Here is a 21,797-nt window from a genome sequence, read left to right on the forward strand (position 1 = left end):
AAAACTCAATATCTATAACAAATCTAAAAAGGTAACAATCCACCCTGAACATGTTAAGATCATGAGGTAATTACAGAAAGACAATCTTCACCGTTTTCCAAATATTTCCCACAGGGAATCTTAACATTTGTGCGACCGTTATGCTCAGTGCTTATTCTTTGCTGTCTCGCTAACGACTGCACGATGGAGAGTAAGAATATGTGTATAGAATTCTTGCTTAATTGAGCTATGGCGCGCCGACAGACACGGGCTGTTTCCGTCCCTCTTATAAGTTTTACAAAAATTAAACACCTAACATCTCTTTATGACTCTGTAACGTAAGAAGCTGTATAAGTTTCAAGCGGCTGAAGTAGGAAGGCGCAATCATGGAGGGAACCTACAGCGTTTTTGAACCGATTCTAATTGGTCGTAGTGAGTCAGACATCGTTGGTTCCACGTTACCAAAGATATACAGAGAGTTTTAGTAACATATGGATCATGGAATTCTTTAGACCAACGTTCGACGAACGCAAAACATTCACGCAACATTCTATGTGCAGTTTAAAGTCGCTAGGGCCTCCGCTGCGAAAGAAACAGTATTCGCCACGGGTAAGTGAGGTTGACAATTGGGTTGAAGAAGCTATAAATTGTGCTGGCAACCCGTTGGAAGGGGTTTATCCTAACCCGCTGTGGGGTGAACTTGCACTTAGGTAGGTTTCCTTATTTATTTATTTATTTATTTATTAGTCTACAATTTTAACAATTAATCAGACTAAAGAAAGTATAGTATAAAAAACAAACAAAAAGCTTGGCAACTTAAATATATGATAATTACAAAAATATACTGTATACTTATGTATTAAATCATTCAAATGCAAAGACACACAGAGGCATAGGGGGTTACACCTTACATATTTAAGGTAGTAAGTAGGTACTTTTTAATCCTGAAAATCGGATCGCATGTATCTAAATTTTTGCAGTGATTATTGAAATCATGACAAATACCACGAAGTGGGTCATGCATTTCAAAGTTCGTTCTGCATGTACTTATATGCAGTTGTTGAAAATATCTAGACGTTCTGACTGGCACGTTGAACTTAATTTCGCTAAGCAGAAATGGGCTAGCTATCATCCCTCTTAAGAGTTTTACTATAAATAAGACATTAAGCATCTCCCTACGGCTCTGTAATGTAGGCAACTGTAATAGTTTTAACCGGCTGCAGTACGGTGGAAGATTCCTTGACGTGTCCCAAGGCAATTGTTTCAAAGCAAAAACTGTTTTTGGACCGATTCCAGTTTATCGCAGTGAATTTGATAACGTGGGCTCCAGTGTGGTAATTGAAACCACGTTTTTATTTTATAGTAAAACTTTAAATTATATTTTTTAAAAACGCCTAAAAGTATGCGTCAAATTCTTTCTTTATTTTTTTACAACAATGACAATTTTTGAAAATTGAAAAATCAATATTGAAACTTAAAATATTGATAATACATTTAAAAATTACAAAGTTCAAAGTAACTAAAATACAAAGTTAAATAAAAATAATAAGAACCCTACATTACTCCCCCTTCAAGAAAATTTATCATTAAACAAATTGAATGTAACTCTATTTTTATGTAAATTCTTGGTGTTGTTTGTGTGTGTTGTTTCAATTATTGCAGGTTTTAATCTATCAATAGGAATAGTTTTAATATTATTATCTATTTCAAGTTTAAAACATTTTTGGTCTTTTTCCAAAATTTTGTAAGGTCCTTCATATGGTTGTTGTAATGAATGTTTATTAACGACTCGAACGAATGCAAATTTACAAGTTTGAAGATCTTTTGGAACATAAATTCCAGTATCAGCATCTTTATGATGACTTAAATTTGATCTAACATTTCGAAAATGTTCACGTAAATTACTTAAAACTTCAGTTGATGAGAAATTTTTAGCTGATGGCACAACAAGTTCCCCTGGCAAACGTAAATTCTGACCGAAAACCATTTTCCGCTGGTGTAGCCGAAATATCTTCTTTGTAAATAATTATTTGTGTCCTCTCTAGCTATTATAGTAGTCTTTAATTGTCTATGAAACCTTTCAACCATACCATTTCCTTGAGGGTGATATGCGGATGTTGTAATTTGGTGACTACCAAGAAATTTAGTTAACTCTGAAAACAATTTCGATGTAAATTGGCTACCTTGATCAGTTGTTATCTTTAACGGAACTCCAAACCGAGAAATATATTCTCTAAAAAACTTATTTGCAATTGTAGATGCTGAAATATCTTTTAATGCATATGCCTCAGGCCAACGGGTAAATCTTTCAATAATCGTTAAAATATAGCGATGTCCTTTTGAAATAGGTAATGGTCCAACTATATCTAAATGAATGTGTTCAAATCTATTCTTGGGAAATTGAATTTTGACAATAGGGGATTTTGTATGACGATAAACTTTAGACTTTTGACAATTAAGACACTCTTTTGACCAAATAATAATATCCTTATTCATATTAGGCCAATAATATTTTTTAACTATGAGCCGTCGTGTAGTTCTTGTACCCGGATGTGCTATTCCATGTAAAATATCAAATACTGTCTTTCGCAAATTACTCGGTACAAATGGCCTAGGAGTTTCTCCTGAAATTTCATACCAAATATTAAAATTTAAAATGGGAATATTAATTAACTTTAAATTTAGATATTGAGAATCAGATACAAGTTGATTTAAGTCATCATCTTTTTGTTGTTCAGTTTGTAAAATTTTAAAATTCAGTTCTGTATTATATATTGCATTAACCTCAAAAGCTCTAGATAGCTTATCTGCTACAACATTGGATTCTCCTTTAATGTATTGTATGTCATCAGTAAATTGTGCTATAAATTCCAAGTGTCTCGTTTGTCTAGGACTTCGTTCTGTTTTTGAATTTAAAGCAGTAGTCAAAGGTTTATGGTCCGTATAAACTGTAAATTGTCGTCCTTCCAAAATATATCTAAAATGTTTTATATTTAAATAAATCGCCAATAATTCCCTATACAAAGCACTATAATTAATTTCAGTTGGAGAAAGTTTTTTTAGAAAAGAATGCAATGGGCTCAATTTTATTATTGTAATTTTGTTGTATAACGCCTCCAATCGCTGTGTTAGATGCATCTACTGTTAAAGATAATTTAACATCTTTGTTAAAATGATTTAACAATATCGTAGATGCAAATTTATCTTTAATGCATTCAAAAGCTTCATTCGAATTCTCGTCCCATACCAAAGTTTTGTCACGTTTCTTACTTACTTTGTTAATTAGATCATAAATTTTGTTTGTAAATTCTGCTAGTTTTGGAATGTATCTATGGTAATAATTTACCATACCAATAAATTTCTGTGCCTGCTTAACTGATTTTGGACGTTCGAAATTGCGAACAGCTGATACCTTTTCATCGGAAGGTCGAATACCTGTTCCAGAAATGTTATGTCCTAAAAAATCTATATTTGTTACGCCAAAAGTACATTTACTTGGTTTAATGTTTAAACCGTACTCTGTAAGGCGTTGAAAAAGGATACGTAAATCTTTTAAATGTTGTTCTTCGTCTTTACTTGCAATAAGTAAGTCGTCAATGTAAGCATATACAAAATCTAAGTCACCTACTACCTCATTTATAAATCTTTGAAAGGTTTGTGCAGAATTTCTAAGTCCGAAAGGCATTCTCATGAATTCAAACATACCGAAAGGAGTTGTAATAGCAGTTTTATAAATATCTTCTTCAGCCATAGGAATTTGGTGATATGCCCTAACTAAATCTAATTTTGAAAATATATTTTTATTATGAAGGTTCATATTAAAATCTTGAATGCGAGGTAAGGGATAACGATCGGGAACAGTTACAATATTCAATCTTCTAAAATCACCCGATGGACGCCAATCATTCAACTCTTTTTTAGGTACAAGGTGAAGTGGTGATGCTACTGAAGAATTTGAAGGCCGACAAATGCCTGTTTTAACTAAGAAATCAAACTCCGTTTTCGCGACTTTGTATTTAACCGGATCTAAGCGCCCGGGCTTAGAAAATGGAAGATTACCTTCTGTTACAAGTCGATGTACTGTTGTATGTTTAACAGGTTTAGTATAATCTGGCTCTGTAATAAGTGACGGAAACTCTTTTAATAATTTTGTAAATTTATTGTCAACCACAAATAATTTAGGTAATGGAATATCACAAAAGTAGGATACTGTATTAACTGAGAGATTGGTTAATGGATCTACTAAACGTTTATGTTTAATGTCTATAAAAAGACCATATTTACAAAGAAAATCAGCGCCAATTATTGGCTTGGCTATATCCGCAATCAAAAATGTAAAGGGAAATTCACGTCTTAAACCTAAATTTACGTTTAAAAGCCTTTTCCCGTAAGTGGCAATTGTTGAGCCATTAGCTGCAGTGAGAATTATGTCTGAACGTTTCGTATTAGGAAATTTAGACGAGGGTAGTACCGAAATTTCTGCTCCACTATCAATTAAAAAATTTTGTTGGTTTTCTCTATCAAAAATAAATAAGCGACGCGTCGAAAATTCTAAATTTCCGTTGTTCGTCGCTGCAACAACGGAAGAATTTAGTTTGTTGAATCTTTGTTTTTGTTATAAGAACAAGGTTGTTCACAACTTCTAGCATTATTTCCAAATTTGTAGTGAAATCTAAACAACCAATTTGGATTATTACGCGAGTTAGAACGATGCCTAAAAGAATTTCTAAAATTATTCCTAGAATTAGAACGCGACCTAGATTTATTCCTATACACTTCTGTTTTAATTTCTGCTAACTCCAAAGAAAGTTTCTGAAAACTTTCACACATTAAAGAAGTGGTTTTAACTAGATTTTCAATAACTGAATTTTGAGCTTTTGTATCTGATATTGTATTTACTGAGAAAACTTCTTTTTTATTCATAACTTCAAAAATGTTATCCGCTAATTTTACTAATTCATCAATATTATTAGAACTTGAAATAGCTAAAATCATACTCATCCAAATTTTCTTTAAAATATTTTCACTAAAATTTGATCCGGCTAATATAATTAATGAACGATAAAATTCTGATGGTTTACGATCACCCATCTCAGAATCATTTAAAATTCTATCAAGTTTCGAATTTTCGCTAAGTGAGTGTCTTTCTATCAACACTTTTTTAAGTTCAGTAAATTTGTTATTAATGGGGGGATTTTTGATAAAATCCAAAATAGTTATTATCACTTCCTGCGGAAGTGCTGTAATGATGTGTTCGTATTTAGAGTTTTCTTGTGTAATGTTTTTAGTACTAAATTGTGTTTCGGCATGAATAAACCATGCTTCCGGACAATTAGTCCAAAATTGTGGTAGTTTTACTGAAATTGCTAAAATTTCATTTTGAGTAACATTTGTATATGGATTTGTAATTTGTTGTTGAGGAGTGTCATTTGGTGTATTTATAAATGAATCATTTAGATTATTAGAAAGTGTAGATGTTTGTGTATTATGTTGTGGTGAACGAAACATTATTGAATTAAATGAAAAGAGAGTTCACTAACAAAACAGTAAAATTAACTAGTAATTCTATGAAAAGAGAGTTTACAATAATAATAATAAAAATATATCTATATTTTAGTATACATACATAAAAGGTGATATTTTTATTCAAATACTTGCGAATATTTAGTTTGTTGCCGTAACTGATACTTATGCAATGGCTTTTGGTTGTCCTATACTATTGAATAATGCATTGGCATTTGATTCTTCTGTGGAGGATCGTAAGAAGATTACGCAGCTGATGATGATTTTTGTGCTTCAACTTGTTGCTCGTTGCTAGCGCTTATATTTAATTAGTCGTCTGGATCTTGATCAATATCGGTGTTAATACTATTGGGCTGGGGGTGATCTTGATCGTAATGGCGTTTACGAATACTGTGTGTGGCACCTATTACGTTCGACGAAGCGACTTTTATTTGTAGCACTAGTGGAGTTTTATATTGATTTTTGATATACAATTACTGTTGCAGTTAGCTTGATTTAATGTTGTTCGCATGTGTTTCATAAATTTTAGAAGAAAGAACATATCAAACTTCAGAACTACGGTTAAAATACACCAAAAGTTAGATATTTTATGCGCTTATTATTTCTTTGCTTCCAGTCCTCAGATAGGTTCGTGAATGTTCTTTTAAATTTTCGCAACTCAATGTTGAATATTTCAATTGTACTTCACTTTTAGGTTAAAACACTAAACAAGTATGACGAGAAACTAGCTCAAATTCTGCAACTTCATTTGATGAAAAACGATAGTAAAATTTTACGCGATTACGCGCTATTAACGTTCGTGAGTTATTTAAAAGTCTGGCTTATCGCCAATGTGGTAATTGAAACCACGTTTTTATTTTATAGTAAAACTTTAAATTATATTTTTTAAAAAACGCCTAAAAGTATGCGTCAAATTCTTTCTTTATTTTTTTACAACAATGAAAATTTTTGAAAATTGAAAAATCAATATTGAAACTTAAAATATTGATAATACATTTAAAAATTACAAAGTTCAAAGTAACTAAAATACAAAGTTAAATAAAAATAATAAGAACCCTACATCCAGATGATCGAAGCATATTCCAATATTGGCCTCACCAATGATGTAAAAAGAGTTTTAGTAACGTACGGATCATTAAATTCCTTAGACCACCATTTCACGAACGCCAAAGTACCTTTAGCCCTATTAACGCAAGTTTCTATATGTAACCTAAAGTCAAGCTTAGTGTCCATTGTAACACCTAGGTCAGTGAAGTTGGTAACTTGCTTAATAACATAATCTCCAATCACATACTCATGGGAATTAAAGGGTTTTCGTGTAAAACACATGAACTTACACTTCGGAAGGTTTAGTGACATGAGATACAACTAGGCTGTTCAGATCCAACTGAAGAAGTGCTCTATGCTCTGGTGAGCGGATAGGCATAATAAGTTTCACGTCATCCGCATACATCAACGGCGTACAGTGCTTCCAAACACTTGGTAGGTCGTTAATGAATAGTAGAAATAGCACAGGCCCAAGGTGACCTTGTGGAATACCAGAAGTTACATTGATGAATTTGGACCAACAGTTGTTAAAAATAACTGTTTGTTTACGTTTATTCAAATAAGAAGAAACCCAAGAGAGAAGTAAAGGAGGAAAGCCTAACCGGTCGAGTTTGTGTAAGAACAGAGAATGGGATATTTTACCAAACGCCTTACTAAAATCTGTGTAAATATCATCCATTTCGCAGTTAGATTTAAAGCTATTGGATACAAGGGTCGTGAACTCTAGAAGGTTAGACACTAGGCCGGGTCGATTTGTGGGGAAAAATCATATTCTAGGGATCAAAATAAGAAACTTTGCCGAAGGAACCATACCTCTAAAACGAATTCTGATGTCCCCCCCCCCCCCCCCCTTTGGGTCGTAGGGGCAAATTTTGAAAAATCTCACTTTGAAATGCCTATGTTTTTTCTTTTTGGAGTTTATTTTTCTCTTTAGAAATTTATTTAGTCAGAACATATGTAAATGAAAAAATGAATTTAACTTAGTAATAGGAAAGAAATTAAAAAAAATTATTAGAAATTAGCGTTTTTACAACCCCCTTTTAAAACCAAGGCATCACTGTGATGCATTTGCATGTCGTAACCATAGTTGTGTGGGTTTTTTATTCAACCGTTTTAAAAAATGAAGGTATCACTGTGACACAATTGCAGATAGTAAAATTGCTTGTTTTGTTTTTTTTAGCCACCACAAGACACAGCAGGTAGAATTGAAATTCCCCTACCCAAAAGTTCGATCCAAAGGGGGGACATCAGAATTCGTTTTAGAGGTATGGTTCCTTCGGCAAAGTTTCTTATTTTGATCCCTAGAATACGATTTTCACAGAGCAATGAGCGATTTTTAAATCGACCCTCCCTATTAGACACTGTTGACTTTCTTTTACAAAATCCGTGCTAAGTCAATAACCGAAGATAGACTGAACGCCAGTTGCTTTGTGACAATGGCTTCGAACAGATTGGGAATGGCATTGAGTTTAGCTATTCCTCTGTAATTTGTGACACAAGATCTGCTGCCACTCTTATGGAGAGGAATTATAAATGACTCTTTCCACTTCATAGGAAACATCCCTTGCTTCAGGGAGGCATTAAATAAACAAGCTAGAGGTCGATATAGGTATTGTGCACAAGTTTTTAACACAACCGGCGGAATTTGAGCAGGTCCAGCAATGTAAGATATTTTCAGATTTTCCAGATGCCCAAGAACATCCTCAGCACTAATAAAAGGAACTAATGCTGAATTCAGTGGGGACAAACTAAATATATAATCTGACGGCACCGAATCGGATGAATTCGAATAGCTAGATTTGAAATAATCGGCAAACATATTAGCAATTATGGCATTATCGCTCGAAGTATGATCGTTAAGCTTCATTGTTGTTGTTGTTGTTGTAGCAGTGCTTCGCCCCACCTAACAGACGCGACCGATCACAAACTGTCATCAATATCCTCTAACGGGAGTCCAAGGAAACTTGCTGTTTCAACAGGGGTGGACCATAGGGAAAGGGGTGTTAGAGGCGTTGGTTCCACATTACAATTAAAGAGATGGTTGGTGTCATGTGGGGACACATTGCAAGCGGGGCATACATTTTGTATGTCGGGGTTGATTCTGGATAGGTAAGAGTTTAACCTGTTACAGTATCCAGAACGAAGTTGAGCCAGAGTGACACGCGTTTCCCTGGGGAGTATGCGTTCCTCTTCCGCAAGTTTTGGATACTTTACTTTGAGTACTGGGTTCACCGGGCAATTCCCGGCATAAAGGTCCGACGCCTGTTTGTGGAGTTCACCAAGGACCTGCTTATGTTTTTTCGCTTCATACGGCTGTGTTCTCAGATGCCGTATTTCCTCAAAATGCTTACGGAGATGACTCCTTAAGCCCCTAGGCGGTGCTGGCTCGTCAATCAGATGTCTGTTGGGATGCCCAGGTTTCTGGGTATTCAACAGGAACTGTTTGGTCAGCATCTCGTTTCTTTCCCTGATGGGGAGTATTCTCGCCTCATTATGTAGATGGTGTTCTGGGGACATAAGAAGACAGCCCGTGGCAATTCTGAGAGCAGTATTTTGGCAGGCCTGTAGCTTCTTCCAGTGGGTAATTTTTAGGCTTGGCGACCATATGGGTGACGCGTAGCACGTAATCGGCTGGCTAATTGCTTTGTATGTAGTCATGAGCGTTTCTTTATCTTTTCCCCAGGTACTGCCAGCAAGGGATTTGAGGATTTTGTTACGGCTCTGAATTCTCGGAACAATTGCGGCTGCGTGCTCACCAAAATGTAGATCCTGATCAAACGTCACACCCAAGATTTTGGGGTGTAGGACAGTCGGTAGCGTAGAGCCATCGACGTGGATGTTCAAAATGGTCGACATTTGGGACGTCCATGTTGTAAATAAGGTCGCGGAAGATTTAGTCGGTGATAATGCCAGGTTTCGCGAGGCGAAAAAACTGGAGAGATCAGGGAGGTAGCCGTTTATTTTATTGCATAGCTCATCGATCTGTGGGCCTGGGCCTGTGGCCATTACTGTGCAGTCATCGGCGTAGGAAACGATTGTGACTCCTTCCGGTGGTGAAGGTAGCTTAGATATGTAGAAATTAAACAAAAGTGGGGATAGGACACCACCCTGTGGCACCCCTTGTTTAATTCTCCTTGGCTTTGATGTTTCGTTTCTAAATAGCACCGATGCCTGCCGACCACCCAGATAATTTGCGGTCCACCTTTTAAGACATGGGGGAAGGGTAGACCCTTCCAGGTCTTGCAGTAACGAGCCATGGTTGACCGTATAAAAAGCTTTTGATAGGTCTAGCGCTACGAGTACTGTTCTATGGTGGGGGTTTTGATTTAAACCGCAATTTATCTGGGTGCTGATGGCATTTAGCGCGGAGGTAGTGCTATGGAGTTTTCTGAAGCCATGCTGATGGGAGGCTAGTTGCAAATTTGCTTGGAAATAAGGGAGCAAAATGGCTTCGAGCGTCTTTGCTACTGGCGATAGGAGAGATATCGGACGATACGACTCTCCTATGTTAGCTGGTTTACCAGGCTTTAGTAGCGGGACCACCTTGGCCATTCTCCATTTCTCGGGTATGACAAAGGTGGAAAGAGACAGGTTGAAGACCTGCGCTAAATATTTGAAACCCTCTTTCCCTAGGCTTTTAAGCATCGGCATGGCTATGCCGTCTGGGCCCACTGCTTTGGATGGTTTAGCGCGACCAATGGCGTCCTCAACCTCTTTAGCGGTGATGGTGATTGGTGACGCGCTGAATTTGTGTTTATGTGCGTGTCTGTTGGCCCTCCGTTTAACTTTGTCGACCGTAGAATGCATTATATATTGTCGGCAGAAAGCGCTCGCGCATTTTTTCGCATCCGACAGCACTTTGTCGCCAAAGGCGATGGAAACTTTGTCTTTGTGCTTAGTCGGATTCGATAGGGACTTTACGGTGGACCAAAGTTTACCCACACCGGTAGAGAGGTTACAACCTCTTAGGTGCTCCTCCCATTTCGCCCGCTTGTGTTCATCCACAAGCAATCTGATGCGTTGGTTTATATCCCTTATTTGGGGGTCGCCTGGATCAAGCTGCCTTATAAGGTCACGTTCTCTCGCTAAGTTTGCGGCCTCCGCCGGGAAGTGGGGCCGGATTTCGGGAATTCTCCCGGCGGGAATGAAACGTGCCGAGGCGGATTCAATGACCTTGCGGAAGGCACGCTCCCCTTGGCGGGCATCAGTCGGGATAGGGAGGGCAGCAAAGAGATTGTCTGTAAAGGATTTATATTCTTCCCACTTTCCTTTTTTAAAGTTTATGAAAGTGCGTTTTTCGGTGACGATGAAGTCGGCGGTACGCTCGAGCGAAACAAGTATAGGCAGGTGGTCGGATGCCAATGATACCATCGGCTGCCAGTTGACGCAGTTTACGAGTTCTGCGCTCACGATTGAGATATCTGGCGAACTGTGACAGCTTCCTACCATACGTGTGGGGGCGTCTCCGTTTATTGTGCAGAACGTCGTTTCTTCTATTTGATCCGCCAACATCTCGCCCCTACTGTCCGCCCGCAAATTTGAATGCCATAGATCATGATGGGCATTGAAGTCGCCTAAAATAATGCGATTGTTTCCAGTGAGTAAGGCTCTGATATTAGGGCGGTATCCACCGGGGCAACAGGTGGCAGGGGGGATGTAGATGTTGATGATTTCTAGGTTTGCATCGCCTGACCGGACAGATAGGCCTTGACGTTCTAAGACGTTGTCCCTGCGGTCGATGCCAGGATCAAATATGTGATACTGCACAGAGTGGTGTATTATAAACGCGAGGCCGCCTCCATTTCCGCTCTCGCGATCTTTTCTGTGGACATTATACCCAGAGCAGGTCTGCAATGCAGATCGTGCTGTGAGTTTAGTCTCTTGAATCGCAGCAATGCGGATGTTGTGCCGCTTCATGAAATTGACTATCTCCGTAATCTTCCCAGTTAGTCCATTACAGTTTAACTGCAGAATTCTGAAGTGCATGAGGGGAGACGTCGCCACTCTGGGGGTAAGTGACGGGTGACTACGCCTGGGTTGAGGAAGGCCAGGACGCAATTGCTGTTGTGGCCCTGGGACTGGGCGTCCTTGGGCAAGCATTGGGGTACCCGGATGATTTGGGTTTGCGACCTGGCAACATGGCGCGATGAAACCCGTCGAGGGGTTGCCGTCGCGGAGACCAGAACATCTAGGAAAGTGGCACCACGCAAGGCAGGAGCTGCATTGGGCGGATGTCGCAAACATATATATTCTGTGCTGGCAAACGGTGCAAACGGAGGTAGGGACTAAGAGTCTGGTTCCCTGACCTACACGATTGCTGCCGGAAAAGAGGGGGGGAGAAGACGGGGGCAGGGGCTGTTGCTCAGCATTGCTTCCGACTCTACTACGAAGATTGTAGTTATGAGTGGTAGCAGCTGTTTGAGTTGTTGGCGCCGTAAGGCGCGAGCAGCAGCGGGTACTTGTTGTGGCTTGCTGAGCAGCGGGGCTGCTGGAAGGTAATGGGGGGCGCTTAGACGTAGACTACGAGGCGCCCTTGGGCGTGAACAGCAAGGAGCCACAAAAGATTTATAAAAGTTACGTGAACGTCGGGTTTTGGGATCAAGCCCAGAACAACCTGTCCGATGCAACCATCCCTTACACGAGACACACTGAACAGAGTATGACCGTCCTAAAAAGATTCTTTTCCGGCAGATGCAGCAAAACCATTTCTCAGGACCGGGGTCAGGAGACGGACCCGGATTGGATTCGATACCTTCCCGGAGCAAGAGAATATGGAGCAGTCCTGCTGCAAGGAGCTGCTGGGAGGATGACAATTTATGGGAGGGACGAAACAAATTAAATGGGGTTACACTGAAATGACAGTCCTTGGTCGGGAAAAATCCCGAGTCGCTCCGGTACATAGAACCGACTGCCTTGGGAAGCTTCATTGTAGTTAGTGACATTACATTTACGTTACACAATTCAACTAATCTATTCATATATGATTGAAGACCTCTGGTAAGCGGATAGGCATAACAAGTTTGACATAATCAGCGTACATTAGCGGGTTGCAATAATTCAAAACGTTTGGAAGGTCATTAATAAATAGCAGAAACAACACTGGACCAAGGTGGTTACCCTGAAGAACACCAGAAGTGATATCGATAGATTCAGACCGACGATTATTAGATATAACCGTTTGTTTTCTTTCCTTCAAGTATGAAAATATCCAAAAGAGAAACAAATGCGGGAAACCCAATCGATCGAGTTTGAACAGAAGTGAATGGGAAACTTTATTAAAAGCTTTACTAAAATCTGTATAAATGAAATTGATTTCGCTGTTAGCCTTAAATCCACTCAGTACATGAGTTGTGAACTCTAGCAAGTTACCCACGGTTGTTTTACCAATGCAAAGACCATGTTGAGACAGCTCAATGATTGAGGATGCCATAAGAGCAAGTTACTTTGTGACAATCGATTCAAAAAGCTTGGGAATAGCACTGAGTTTTGCTATTCCTCGATAATTTATAACACAGGATCTGTTCCCATTTTTGTAAAGTGGCACTTGAAATGACTCTTTCCCTTTCCTAGAAAATAGCCCTGGCTTTAGGGATGCGTTAAAAATACATTTAAGAGGTTTACAAAGGAATTCAGCACAATAGGTGGAATTTCATCAGGCTTTCCAGTGTCTAAGTACGTCATCGATATTAATATATGGAACAACTGCTGAATAAAGCGAGGAAAGTTGTTGTTGTTGATGTGGCGATAAGGATACTCCCCGAAGGCCTTGGCGAATGTTGTCGATGTTGATGGTCCTTTGCCTGATGCAGATCCGGTACGTTCGGGAAACAAGCACCATTAAGGCCATCCCGACCTCCCACCCCCTACACAAGGAACTTGGGGTCGCCAGAGCCTCGTCTGTTAAAGAAACAGGATTCGCCACGGGTAGGTGAGGTTGACAATTGGGTTGGAGAAGCTATATATTGCGTTGGCAACCCCTTGAATAAATTTGGTATTTTAGTCGCCTTTTATGACAGGCATACTTGCCGCGGGTATATTCTAAGCCCCTCAACCCGATGGGGAAAGCGTGGACAGTCTAAATGGATAGTCCAACGGCGGGGACTCAGAGGTAGTGCAGTAATTAGAATGAAAGAAGTTGACAAACATATTGGCAATTTTATTATCTTCATTAGAACTTAGATCAATAAACTACCTTACGTTGGAAACTCCTTAATTTTTCTTTTCGAGTTGACGAAGGAACAAAACGACTTTGGATTAGAAATTCTATGCTTAATCTTTTTTAAATATTTGGCATACCATCTTCGCTATAGCCTGTTGTACTTGTGGCGCAAAATGGAATATTCCGCATAGTCACTTCTTGATGCGCACAGTTTGAATCTCTTAGAAGAATGTGATTTATATTTTTAAAGTAAATAAATAACCAAATAAATAAATAAATTAGCACAGACAGATCAGCCCTCCTGTTCTACGCTCCGGTAGATTGAGATAATCCAAGTATAATGACTTCGGGCAAAACTATTGGATCACATTGACTCACGAAACAATTCGATGAGTCGTCTGAAAAAATTAAGTCTACGCATTTACCAAATTTTTTGTGAAGGTGAGGAACCATACGATATATAAAACATTAAACAAAAAATCTAAAACAGCCAATTATCAATTTACAAAATATGATTGGTCGATGTCGAATAAACTCAATAATAAAGTTCTAAAGAAGTTCAAATGTAGGGCCAACAAACATAATGGGAAATAATTTCAACACATTCAAATATAAACCAAATTGTTAAGCAATTATCTTAAAAAAACCGTGTCATAGTGTTAGCAGTTCCGAAACTTTTTCGAAATTATCCCGAACACAATCTGGAAGCGATGTCGAAATAGTTCAGAAATGTTTAAGAAATAGGCGCGAAAATATCCTGATATTCCGAAACTATACTGAAAAAGTGCAGAAATTATCACTTAGAATTACGAAAAATGATTCAGAACGAAAATAATAAAGATACAGCTGCTTCCTCCGTGGTGTGATGGTAGCGTGCTCCACCTACCACACCGACGATCCTGGGTTCACGCCCCGGGCAAAGCAACATCAAAATCTTAAAACAAGTTTTTCAATTAAAAGAAATTTTTTCTAAGAGGGGTCGCCCCTCGGCAGTGTTTGGCAAGCATTTCGAGTGCATTTCTGCCAATGAAAAGCTATCAGTGAAAACTCATCTCATGCCGTTCGGAGTCGGCATAAAACAAGTAGGTCCCGTCCCGCCAATTTGTAGGAAAAATTAAAAGGAGCACGACGCAAACTGGAAGAGAAGCTCGGCCTAAGGTCTCTTCGGAGGTTATCGCGCATTACATTTATTTTTTAGCTGCTTCCTCATGTGGAGCTGCTCCCAAATTTTTTTAGAAAAATTTAGCCAGTAAATTTATCCACAGTACTGTGTCCCAAATTTCACCCAATTTGCTCAGTCATTCATTTGACATCCAAATTTAAAAACAAAATACAGCGAACGGCATCTGAAGACAGATGGTTTTTCGCTGAAAAGCAGAAATACAATCGGAGTGTTTGCTAATTGAAAAACCTGTTTATAAAGATTTTGATGATGCTTTTCGCTGGCCTTGAAAGCAAGACCTTCGGTGGAGTGAGGACTACGAAAAAAAGACGTAGGTAGAAATAATGCTTCGTTCCTTTAAACTATCAATTACATAAAGGAATATCGTGTTATCCCACAGTATATATTAGAAAATTAAACAATATGAATCCTTGGAGTATGGGAGGATTGAAAACACGTCCTTTCCAAACTCTCAATAAAAGTGACTCCGAGTCTCAAAATTTGGACTAACCAGTTTCTGTGCTGATCGGTTTCTCGTGCATTCCGTAATAACCGTGGAGCAAACACACAATATAAATACTAGAAATATACATAATTTCAAATTGCCACTGTTTCGAACAGAAATAGATAAGCAAAACATTTTTTACAAAGGCTTTAAGGGCTACAACGAGCTCACATTTAAAATTAAAAACTGCAATGAAATCTTAGTTTTTAAGGCAAAATTATATAAATTTTGTGAAACTTTACCTACAAGATAGAATAAAAAAAATTGGTTCTTGAATTAGGCTTTAAGCCGTAATAAATAAATAAATAAAAATCGTATAAATAATAATTTAAATGAAGAAAATCTCCGGTAAAACTTATTTAGAATGGACTGAACAATAAACACATAAAATTTATTAAATGGGAAAATCATAAATCACGTTTTTGGGATTTTCCCAGTACGCTCATTTGGGATATTTTCTTTATAATTTACGTAAAGATAAATCGTTCAACGAATTGATAACTAATTTCAATGCATTCATTCATTCATGAAAGTGATATGTATGTAATATGCAGACGCAATCCACGTGCACATACATGTATGTTCATGTGTACATACAAGCATAATAATATTGAGCTTGTTAACTTCTTCCGTACCTTAGTATATAGAGAAAATAAAGAAGCTTCCTGACACAACCTTAAGTTAGTCGATCAAGCGTAATATGTAAATAGCATGTGAGAAGCAGTTAATCTTACCATTTAAAAAATGTTCTGCTACAAAATCTGCTGCATTCCACAGATCAGCCTTTATTAGCAATTGTAAAAGTAGCCCAACAGTTGGGCGTTCATGTTTACGCCCGCTTGTGCTCCACTCTTGTATTAATATTTCCGCGAAATAACAGCCGCTTGTTTGCCTTGTTGCCTCCTCTATTAGACGTATTTGTTCAGGTCTATATTTTAGTTCACCTGTACTTGAACAATTTATATCGCCGTTCAATTTATGGTTTACCTTGGCGGTAGCTACTCCTCCATTTAATGTGTTTTGAATTGTCCAATATTTTGGTATAGTTTCCATTAACTTTCGCCCACCATCAAATCCCAAAGCCTCCGCGAGACGGTTTACATCATTGGACTGCAATCGACGTAACTCTGTATCGCGGGTATACATTATATATATTTGCGCTACGCCTTCCTGTTGTTGTTGTTGTACGCCTACCTCTTTTCGAAGTGCGCGTGAAGTCTGCAATTCAGCACATTCACTTAACTTTGTTATCGTTGCTGTAATCTTCCACTTTTTCCAATTTTCCAAAAGTATTCAACAAGCTATAATGATTGTTGCTGCTATGGATTATTAAGGGTACTCAGGCCACCCATTGGTTGCTTTGCTTGCGTTTCCAATCTTGTCGTCGTTCATGCTTTGTCCAACATTTTATCACTTCCTTGTTTTCTGTGTATTTACAAACTTCATTCGCCTTGGCAGATGCTGCCAGCTGTGATAAAGCGATGTGAATTTTTTGACCATCATCAATCGCTGATTGATAGTTTTGTGAACGCAGCGTTATTTTCGATACAAACAACGTCTGGGATTTTACTAGTGATGGCTCGATATTTCGCTATTGGTGATTGCATCGCCGCTATTGACAAATCGCTAATAGCTATAGCTATTGCAAACCAAATATATCAGTGATTGGCTATTTTCCTTCATTCGATTCTTTTGAATGACAATCACCTCTGGCAGAATATCGCCAATAGCGATTATACCGATTGGCGATTTTCCTTCAGCATGGAATTCTAATACTAATAGCAGCGATGCAATCATCGATAGTGAGATATCGTTCATCATTGCTCATCTGTGTGCTTTACTTTCCGAAACAGCGAACGGAACAAAGCAAACTTGTGCAACAACTAGAACGACGACATTGTGAAGTCGGCTAGAAAAGCAGCCACGTGGTTTGGGTAATTTTTACAAACAAGCGAAAGATCGAACTCAAAAATAATCAACGCAAAGATCAAAGAGACCGCAAGGCACAACTCATTCAAGAGCAATTATCGAAGTGCAGAGGTATATAGAAGAAACTGTAATTGCACGAAAAGCTGATCCTTTTTTATGGTGGCAGAAAAACAATTACAAGTATCCCAATCTATCTCCTATAGCTCGCGAAAAGTTGGGGTGTTTAGGAACATCGGTTCCCTGTGAGACTCTTTTCTCAAGCCGGCCTTATTTTAAGCGAGAGAAGAATGCGCTTAGATGATGAAAAGGCTAAAATGCTTATCTTTTTAAACGCCAATCATAAAATATAAAATTCGTTATATTTTGATTTTATATTTAAGTATTTATAATAAAATAATTAATATTTGTCAAAATATTAAACAAGCAATATAAGTTAATTTTAAAACTTTAATTTCATGAAATGTATAAAAGAAATGGAATGACTGATTTTTTTTTGTTTTTAATTACACTATGTGACGCCAAATAGACATGGGTCTTTAGACTTGGCCTAAGATTGATTGCCTGTGTTATTCATAAGTTCATACTTCTAGGCAGTAGCCGTTAACAGTTTTATAAAATTTGTGTTTTTGATGTTAAAATAAAACAATTATAGAAACATATATCACTCGTCTTATTGTAAACAGATTAACTCAAAATTTAAGGTTTTTGGGAGAATGCAATTCAAGATTTGTCATATGGTTGAATTATCCGGCTAATTTCTAGGGCACTGCAGTGGGTGGCTAATTTTCTGCTAAAGAATATTTTTGTAATAGTTTGAAAAATTTGCTATATTTTTCCTCTGTATTTTTCATTAAAAATTGATTCACTTTACTGTACAAATTTATGCAGCCAAATACAACTTTCAGAATAAATTCATACGGAGTATTTCTGAATACATCGGTGTAGTATAATATAGTAAATAAATCATGTTTTTATGGTGTTATATATACAGATTTATTTCGGGTTGATTCATCTTACATTTAAAAATCAAAGCATTTTCAATTAACAAAATTTATAAAACAAAGATGCATATACATTTATTTCAGCTAGTTTCATCTCATTGAGTGTAATACGAGTCTGAACATATTGTCGTCAGCCAGTTAATAATATATATCATAACATCTCAGAAAAGTAGAATTTCACATTACATTAGTTTACAATTAAAGGTACATACTTTTTTCTTTTTATTCCAATTTTGGTTCATATATTCTAATAAAATTTAATTTAGTATAAATTAATGTATAACATTCAATCTACTCTGGTAAAAAGACTTAAACATTCATTTTTATATAAAAGTATACAAATAATTGCAGATTCGCTTATTAAAGATAAATTAAAGCGATCGCCATAGCTGTAAAAAATAGCCATACCTATATTCGCTGATAGCTCAAAATCGCTCTTCTGTATGGAATCGCTTGTTGAAATAAAGCGATCGCTATAGCTATAAAAAATAGCCGATATTCAAAAATAGCCATATCTATTTTCACTGATAGCTCAAAATCGCCATATCGTCCATCACTAGATTTTACGTAAAATAACCGAATATATATATATATATATTGGCCAGTTGTAAATTAGGTCAAGGATTGCCATATTTCATTCCTCGCGTTCCAATGAAGCGTGATCCAGATACGGATAGAGATTTAACTTGCAAATGCAACAGCAACAAAGAGGATAGATATCTATCCTCTTTGATACGGTTACGACTTTAGCGGCACCAATAATCGATTGCATTGATTCTCATAAGGTTGGTCGAATCAGCTGTTAAAAGTTTACCGATACGGTTACCGATAAAGCACCAATGTCTCCAGCTTTAGTAGGATATGTAAAACAGTTTACTTTGACTTGTCAGCACTACAATACTAACTGTCAAAAAGCTCGTGTACTGATCAATTATTCCACCATTTTCTTTTCGTCTGGTTGAAAACGTATTTAGATGAGAATTTCTTTGGTTAAAACGATTAAAATTGTTGAGATCTAAAATATTTATAAAAAAGGTAAAGTAGCAGCAGCAATTTTTTCCTGATCACTATTAAACCAGATTCCTGTTTGTAAAATTTCCCAAACCGATATTTGGATCTGTCGCCGTCGTTTAATAATGGAAGTAATCGAACAGCTTGCACAGCGCAATGGCTCGCAATATAATTCAACAGAATCAAATTCTAATAGCGAAAGCGATGAAAGCATTGTATCAACCGAGAAAATTGATCATAAAACCGATCGTCAAAGCCGTAAGCCAACAAGACGGCCAAATCCAAATGTACAGAACAGAAATGCTTTGTTGGCCCGAGAAAATCGGCGGAAGAAAAAGGAACATTTAGAAGCCATGGAAAAGGAGTTAGAGGAGGTGCGCTCCACAAATAAGCGTTTGAAGAAGGCACTGAAACAGCAAATGAAGGCAGTTGGTCAACTTGAACGAGAAAAAAGGTATTTTCAGAGCATTTTAGCAAATCACAAAGAAATTGAGAATCTTATTAAAGCTCTGAATGTTCGAATGCATGCACAACAGATGCCAACAACTGCAAGTTCGCCGATGTTGTATTCACCAGGGCAATCTAATTGTATAGAAAAGTTGTATGGATCGTCAAATGATATATTTCAGCAAATAGACACATTGGACGACGATGGTTGTAAAAATAGCAATTGTGAAGTAAATCTCAGTCCAGCTTCGGAACTTTCAGATTATGGTAGTGTAAAAAAATCAGAGGGATTTTATAATAATTCCTATGATTCTATGCATTTATGTAACATTTTTGAAAATTTTTCCTCAGATCTAGCTACATCGAAAGCCTTTAACGATACATTGTCTGATCTTTTGGATGATGATATGGGAACAAAAGATTTGACTCAGTTAACCACTGTATCCGAAGAACATTGTTATGCAGACGTCGGTTTAATGTCATCGCCAAAATGCACAGATACAGATGCAGGGATTTGTTTACATATAAGGCAAGGGAAAATTTCTTTGGAATTTTGTCCAAGCTGCAGCTGGAATTCAAATGATTATACAGTTGCAAATACTACTTTCTAATTGTTTTATAAGTTTTTTTACACTTTTAGCCATACCTAGTATTTATTATTACATGTTATTATTACCCTTAAGCTTTGATGAAATGTAAGAAGATTTTCTCATAGCTAATTCGGAGTGCGCGAAATGCAAAAGGTGGGTTAATATCCCAAATACAAGCATGAATTTACTTTATTATATTTTCATGTTGAATATTTTCAGCTCTCTTGACTGGAGTAAGTCGCAAGCCCACGAAAGTTGAACATAAATACGTTGGATACGTTGGTAAAATTTCTTAAGAACTAAGTATGTTTAATTTCTGTTACTATAAAAATGTTTATTTAATTTTTATTTATATAATAGATGAAATATGCATCTGCAAGTATCATTGCTGACTTAGTATATTTTTCTTGATGAATTACGCACTCCGAATTTCCTGCAATGAGATGTTTTCGAAATTAATTTGGTTTCATATGTTAAACTAGCGTACCCTCGCACGCATCGCTAGGCGATAAATTCAATGATTTGCTGAAAGAATAAAATTAATGCGAAACAAAGCAATTTTTTGATACAATTTCATTCGAACTTTATTGCAACACTTTTTGGTAGACGTTTTTGTTTTTTCCATGTTGTTGTTGTAGCGATAAGGTTGCTCCCCGAAGGCTTTGGGGAGTGTTATCGATGTGATGGTCCTTTGCCGGATACAAATCCGGTACGCTCCGGTACCATAGCACCATTAAGGTGCTAGCCCGACCATCTCAGGAACGATTTATGTGGCCACATTAAACCTTCGGGCCATTCCCTCCCTCCCTACCCCCAAGTTCCATGAGGAGCTTGGGGTCGCCCGAGCCTCGTCTGTTAGAGAAACAGGATTCGCCGCGGATAGGTGAGGTTGACAATTGGGTTTGGAGAAGCTATATATTGCACTGGCAACCTGAAAGGTTGCGCTACACAGCCCTTTGAATCTGGTATTTTAGTCGCCTCTTACGACAGGCATACCTACCGCGGATATATTATGATCCCCTAACCCGCTGGGTGTTGTTTTTTTCCATCTTTGGCGTAAATGAATAATGACGGTGGTTTGCCTACTCGTGAGCAACCTACATACAATTGTCCATGAGAAAAAATTGGGTATTATAAATTAATACAGCAAATTTGTAGACTGTCCTTGCGCCTTAATAATTGTCATAGTGAAGGCAAGGCGAATAGGGAACAGCAAACGTTTGAAATCGAATGGTAAATCCGCCGAAATCAGTGGAATTCTGGGTATCAAAACGTTTTCTCCTTTGTACTTCCCGTTCAAAATTTTTGCTTGGATAACGTTAACCATTAGCTTCTTCAAAGCGCGTCTGGTTCCGTTGCAAAGTCGTGGCACATTAATGTTGCGCAGCATAATAATCGGTGCTCCAATTTTTAATCGTAAATTATGAGGTGGTAGGCCTGGCAA

At 37.5% G+C, this 21,797-nt stretch overlaps 2 protein-coding genes across 6 annotated transcripts in view; one reads left to right on the forward strand and one right to left on the reverse strand.

The window, feature by feature from the left end:
* The window catches only part of tub (interleukin 1 receptor associated kinase 4 tube), a 51,970-nt gene extending 35,142 nt beyond the window's left edge, over window positions 1-16,828 (reverse strand). Inside the window, exon 1 of the mRNA XM_067763131.1 lies at window positions 16,110-16,828. Within this exon, the coding sequence (XP_067619232.1) occupies window positions 16,110-16,521 (412 nt within the window). The 5' untranslated portion in view covers window positions 16,522-16,828. The remainder of the gene's footprint in view (window positions 1-16,109) is intronic.
* A 2,370-nt stretch (window positions 16,829-19,198) lies between these two features.
* On the forward strand, window positions 19,199-20,911 carry LOC137238300 (polyamine-modulated factor 1-binding protein 1-like). 5 transcript variants are annotated; one of them, XR_010949154.1, is made up of 4 exons: window positions 19,206-20,292; window positions 20,404-20,506; window positions 20,573-20,656; window positions 20,714-20,911. XR_010949154.1 is itself a non-coding variant. In XM_067763133.1 (2 exons), the coding sequence occupies exon 2, from the start codon at window positions 19,670-19,672 to the stop codon at window positions 20,372-20,374; it is 705 nt and encodes a 234-aa protein (XP_067619234.1). In that variant the 5' UTR covers window positions 19,199-19,340; window positions 19,460-19,669; the 3' UTR covers window positions 20,375-20,911. The 5 variants fall into 5 exon arrangements, 2 of the variants coding, with proteins under 2 accessions (XP_067619234.1, XP_067619233.1); XR_010949152.1 differs by having other exon boundaries at window positions 19,208-20,506; XR_010949153.1 differs by having other exon boundaries at window positions 19,208-20,506; window positions 20,573-20,635.
* Window positions 20,912-21,797: the final 886 nt, after the last annotated feature.

The sequence above is a fragment of the Eurosta solidaginis genome, chromosome 1 (assembly GCF_040869045.1).
Source record: "Eurosta solidaginis isolate ZX-2024a chromosome 1, ASM4086904v1, whole genome shotgun sequence".
NCBI classification, from domain to species: Eukaryota; Metazoa; Arthropoda; class Insecta; order Diptera; family Tephritidae; genus Eurosta; species Eurosta solidaginis.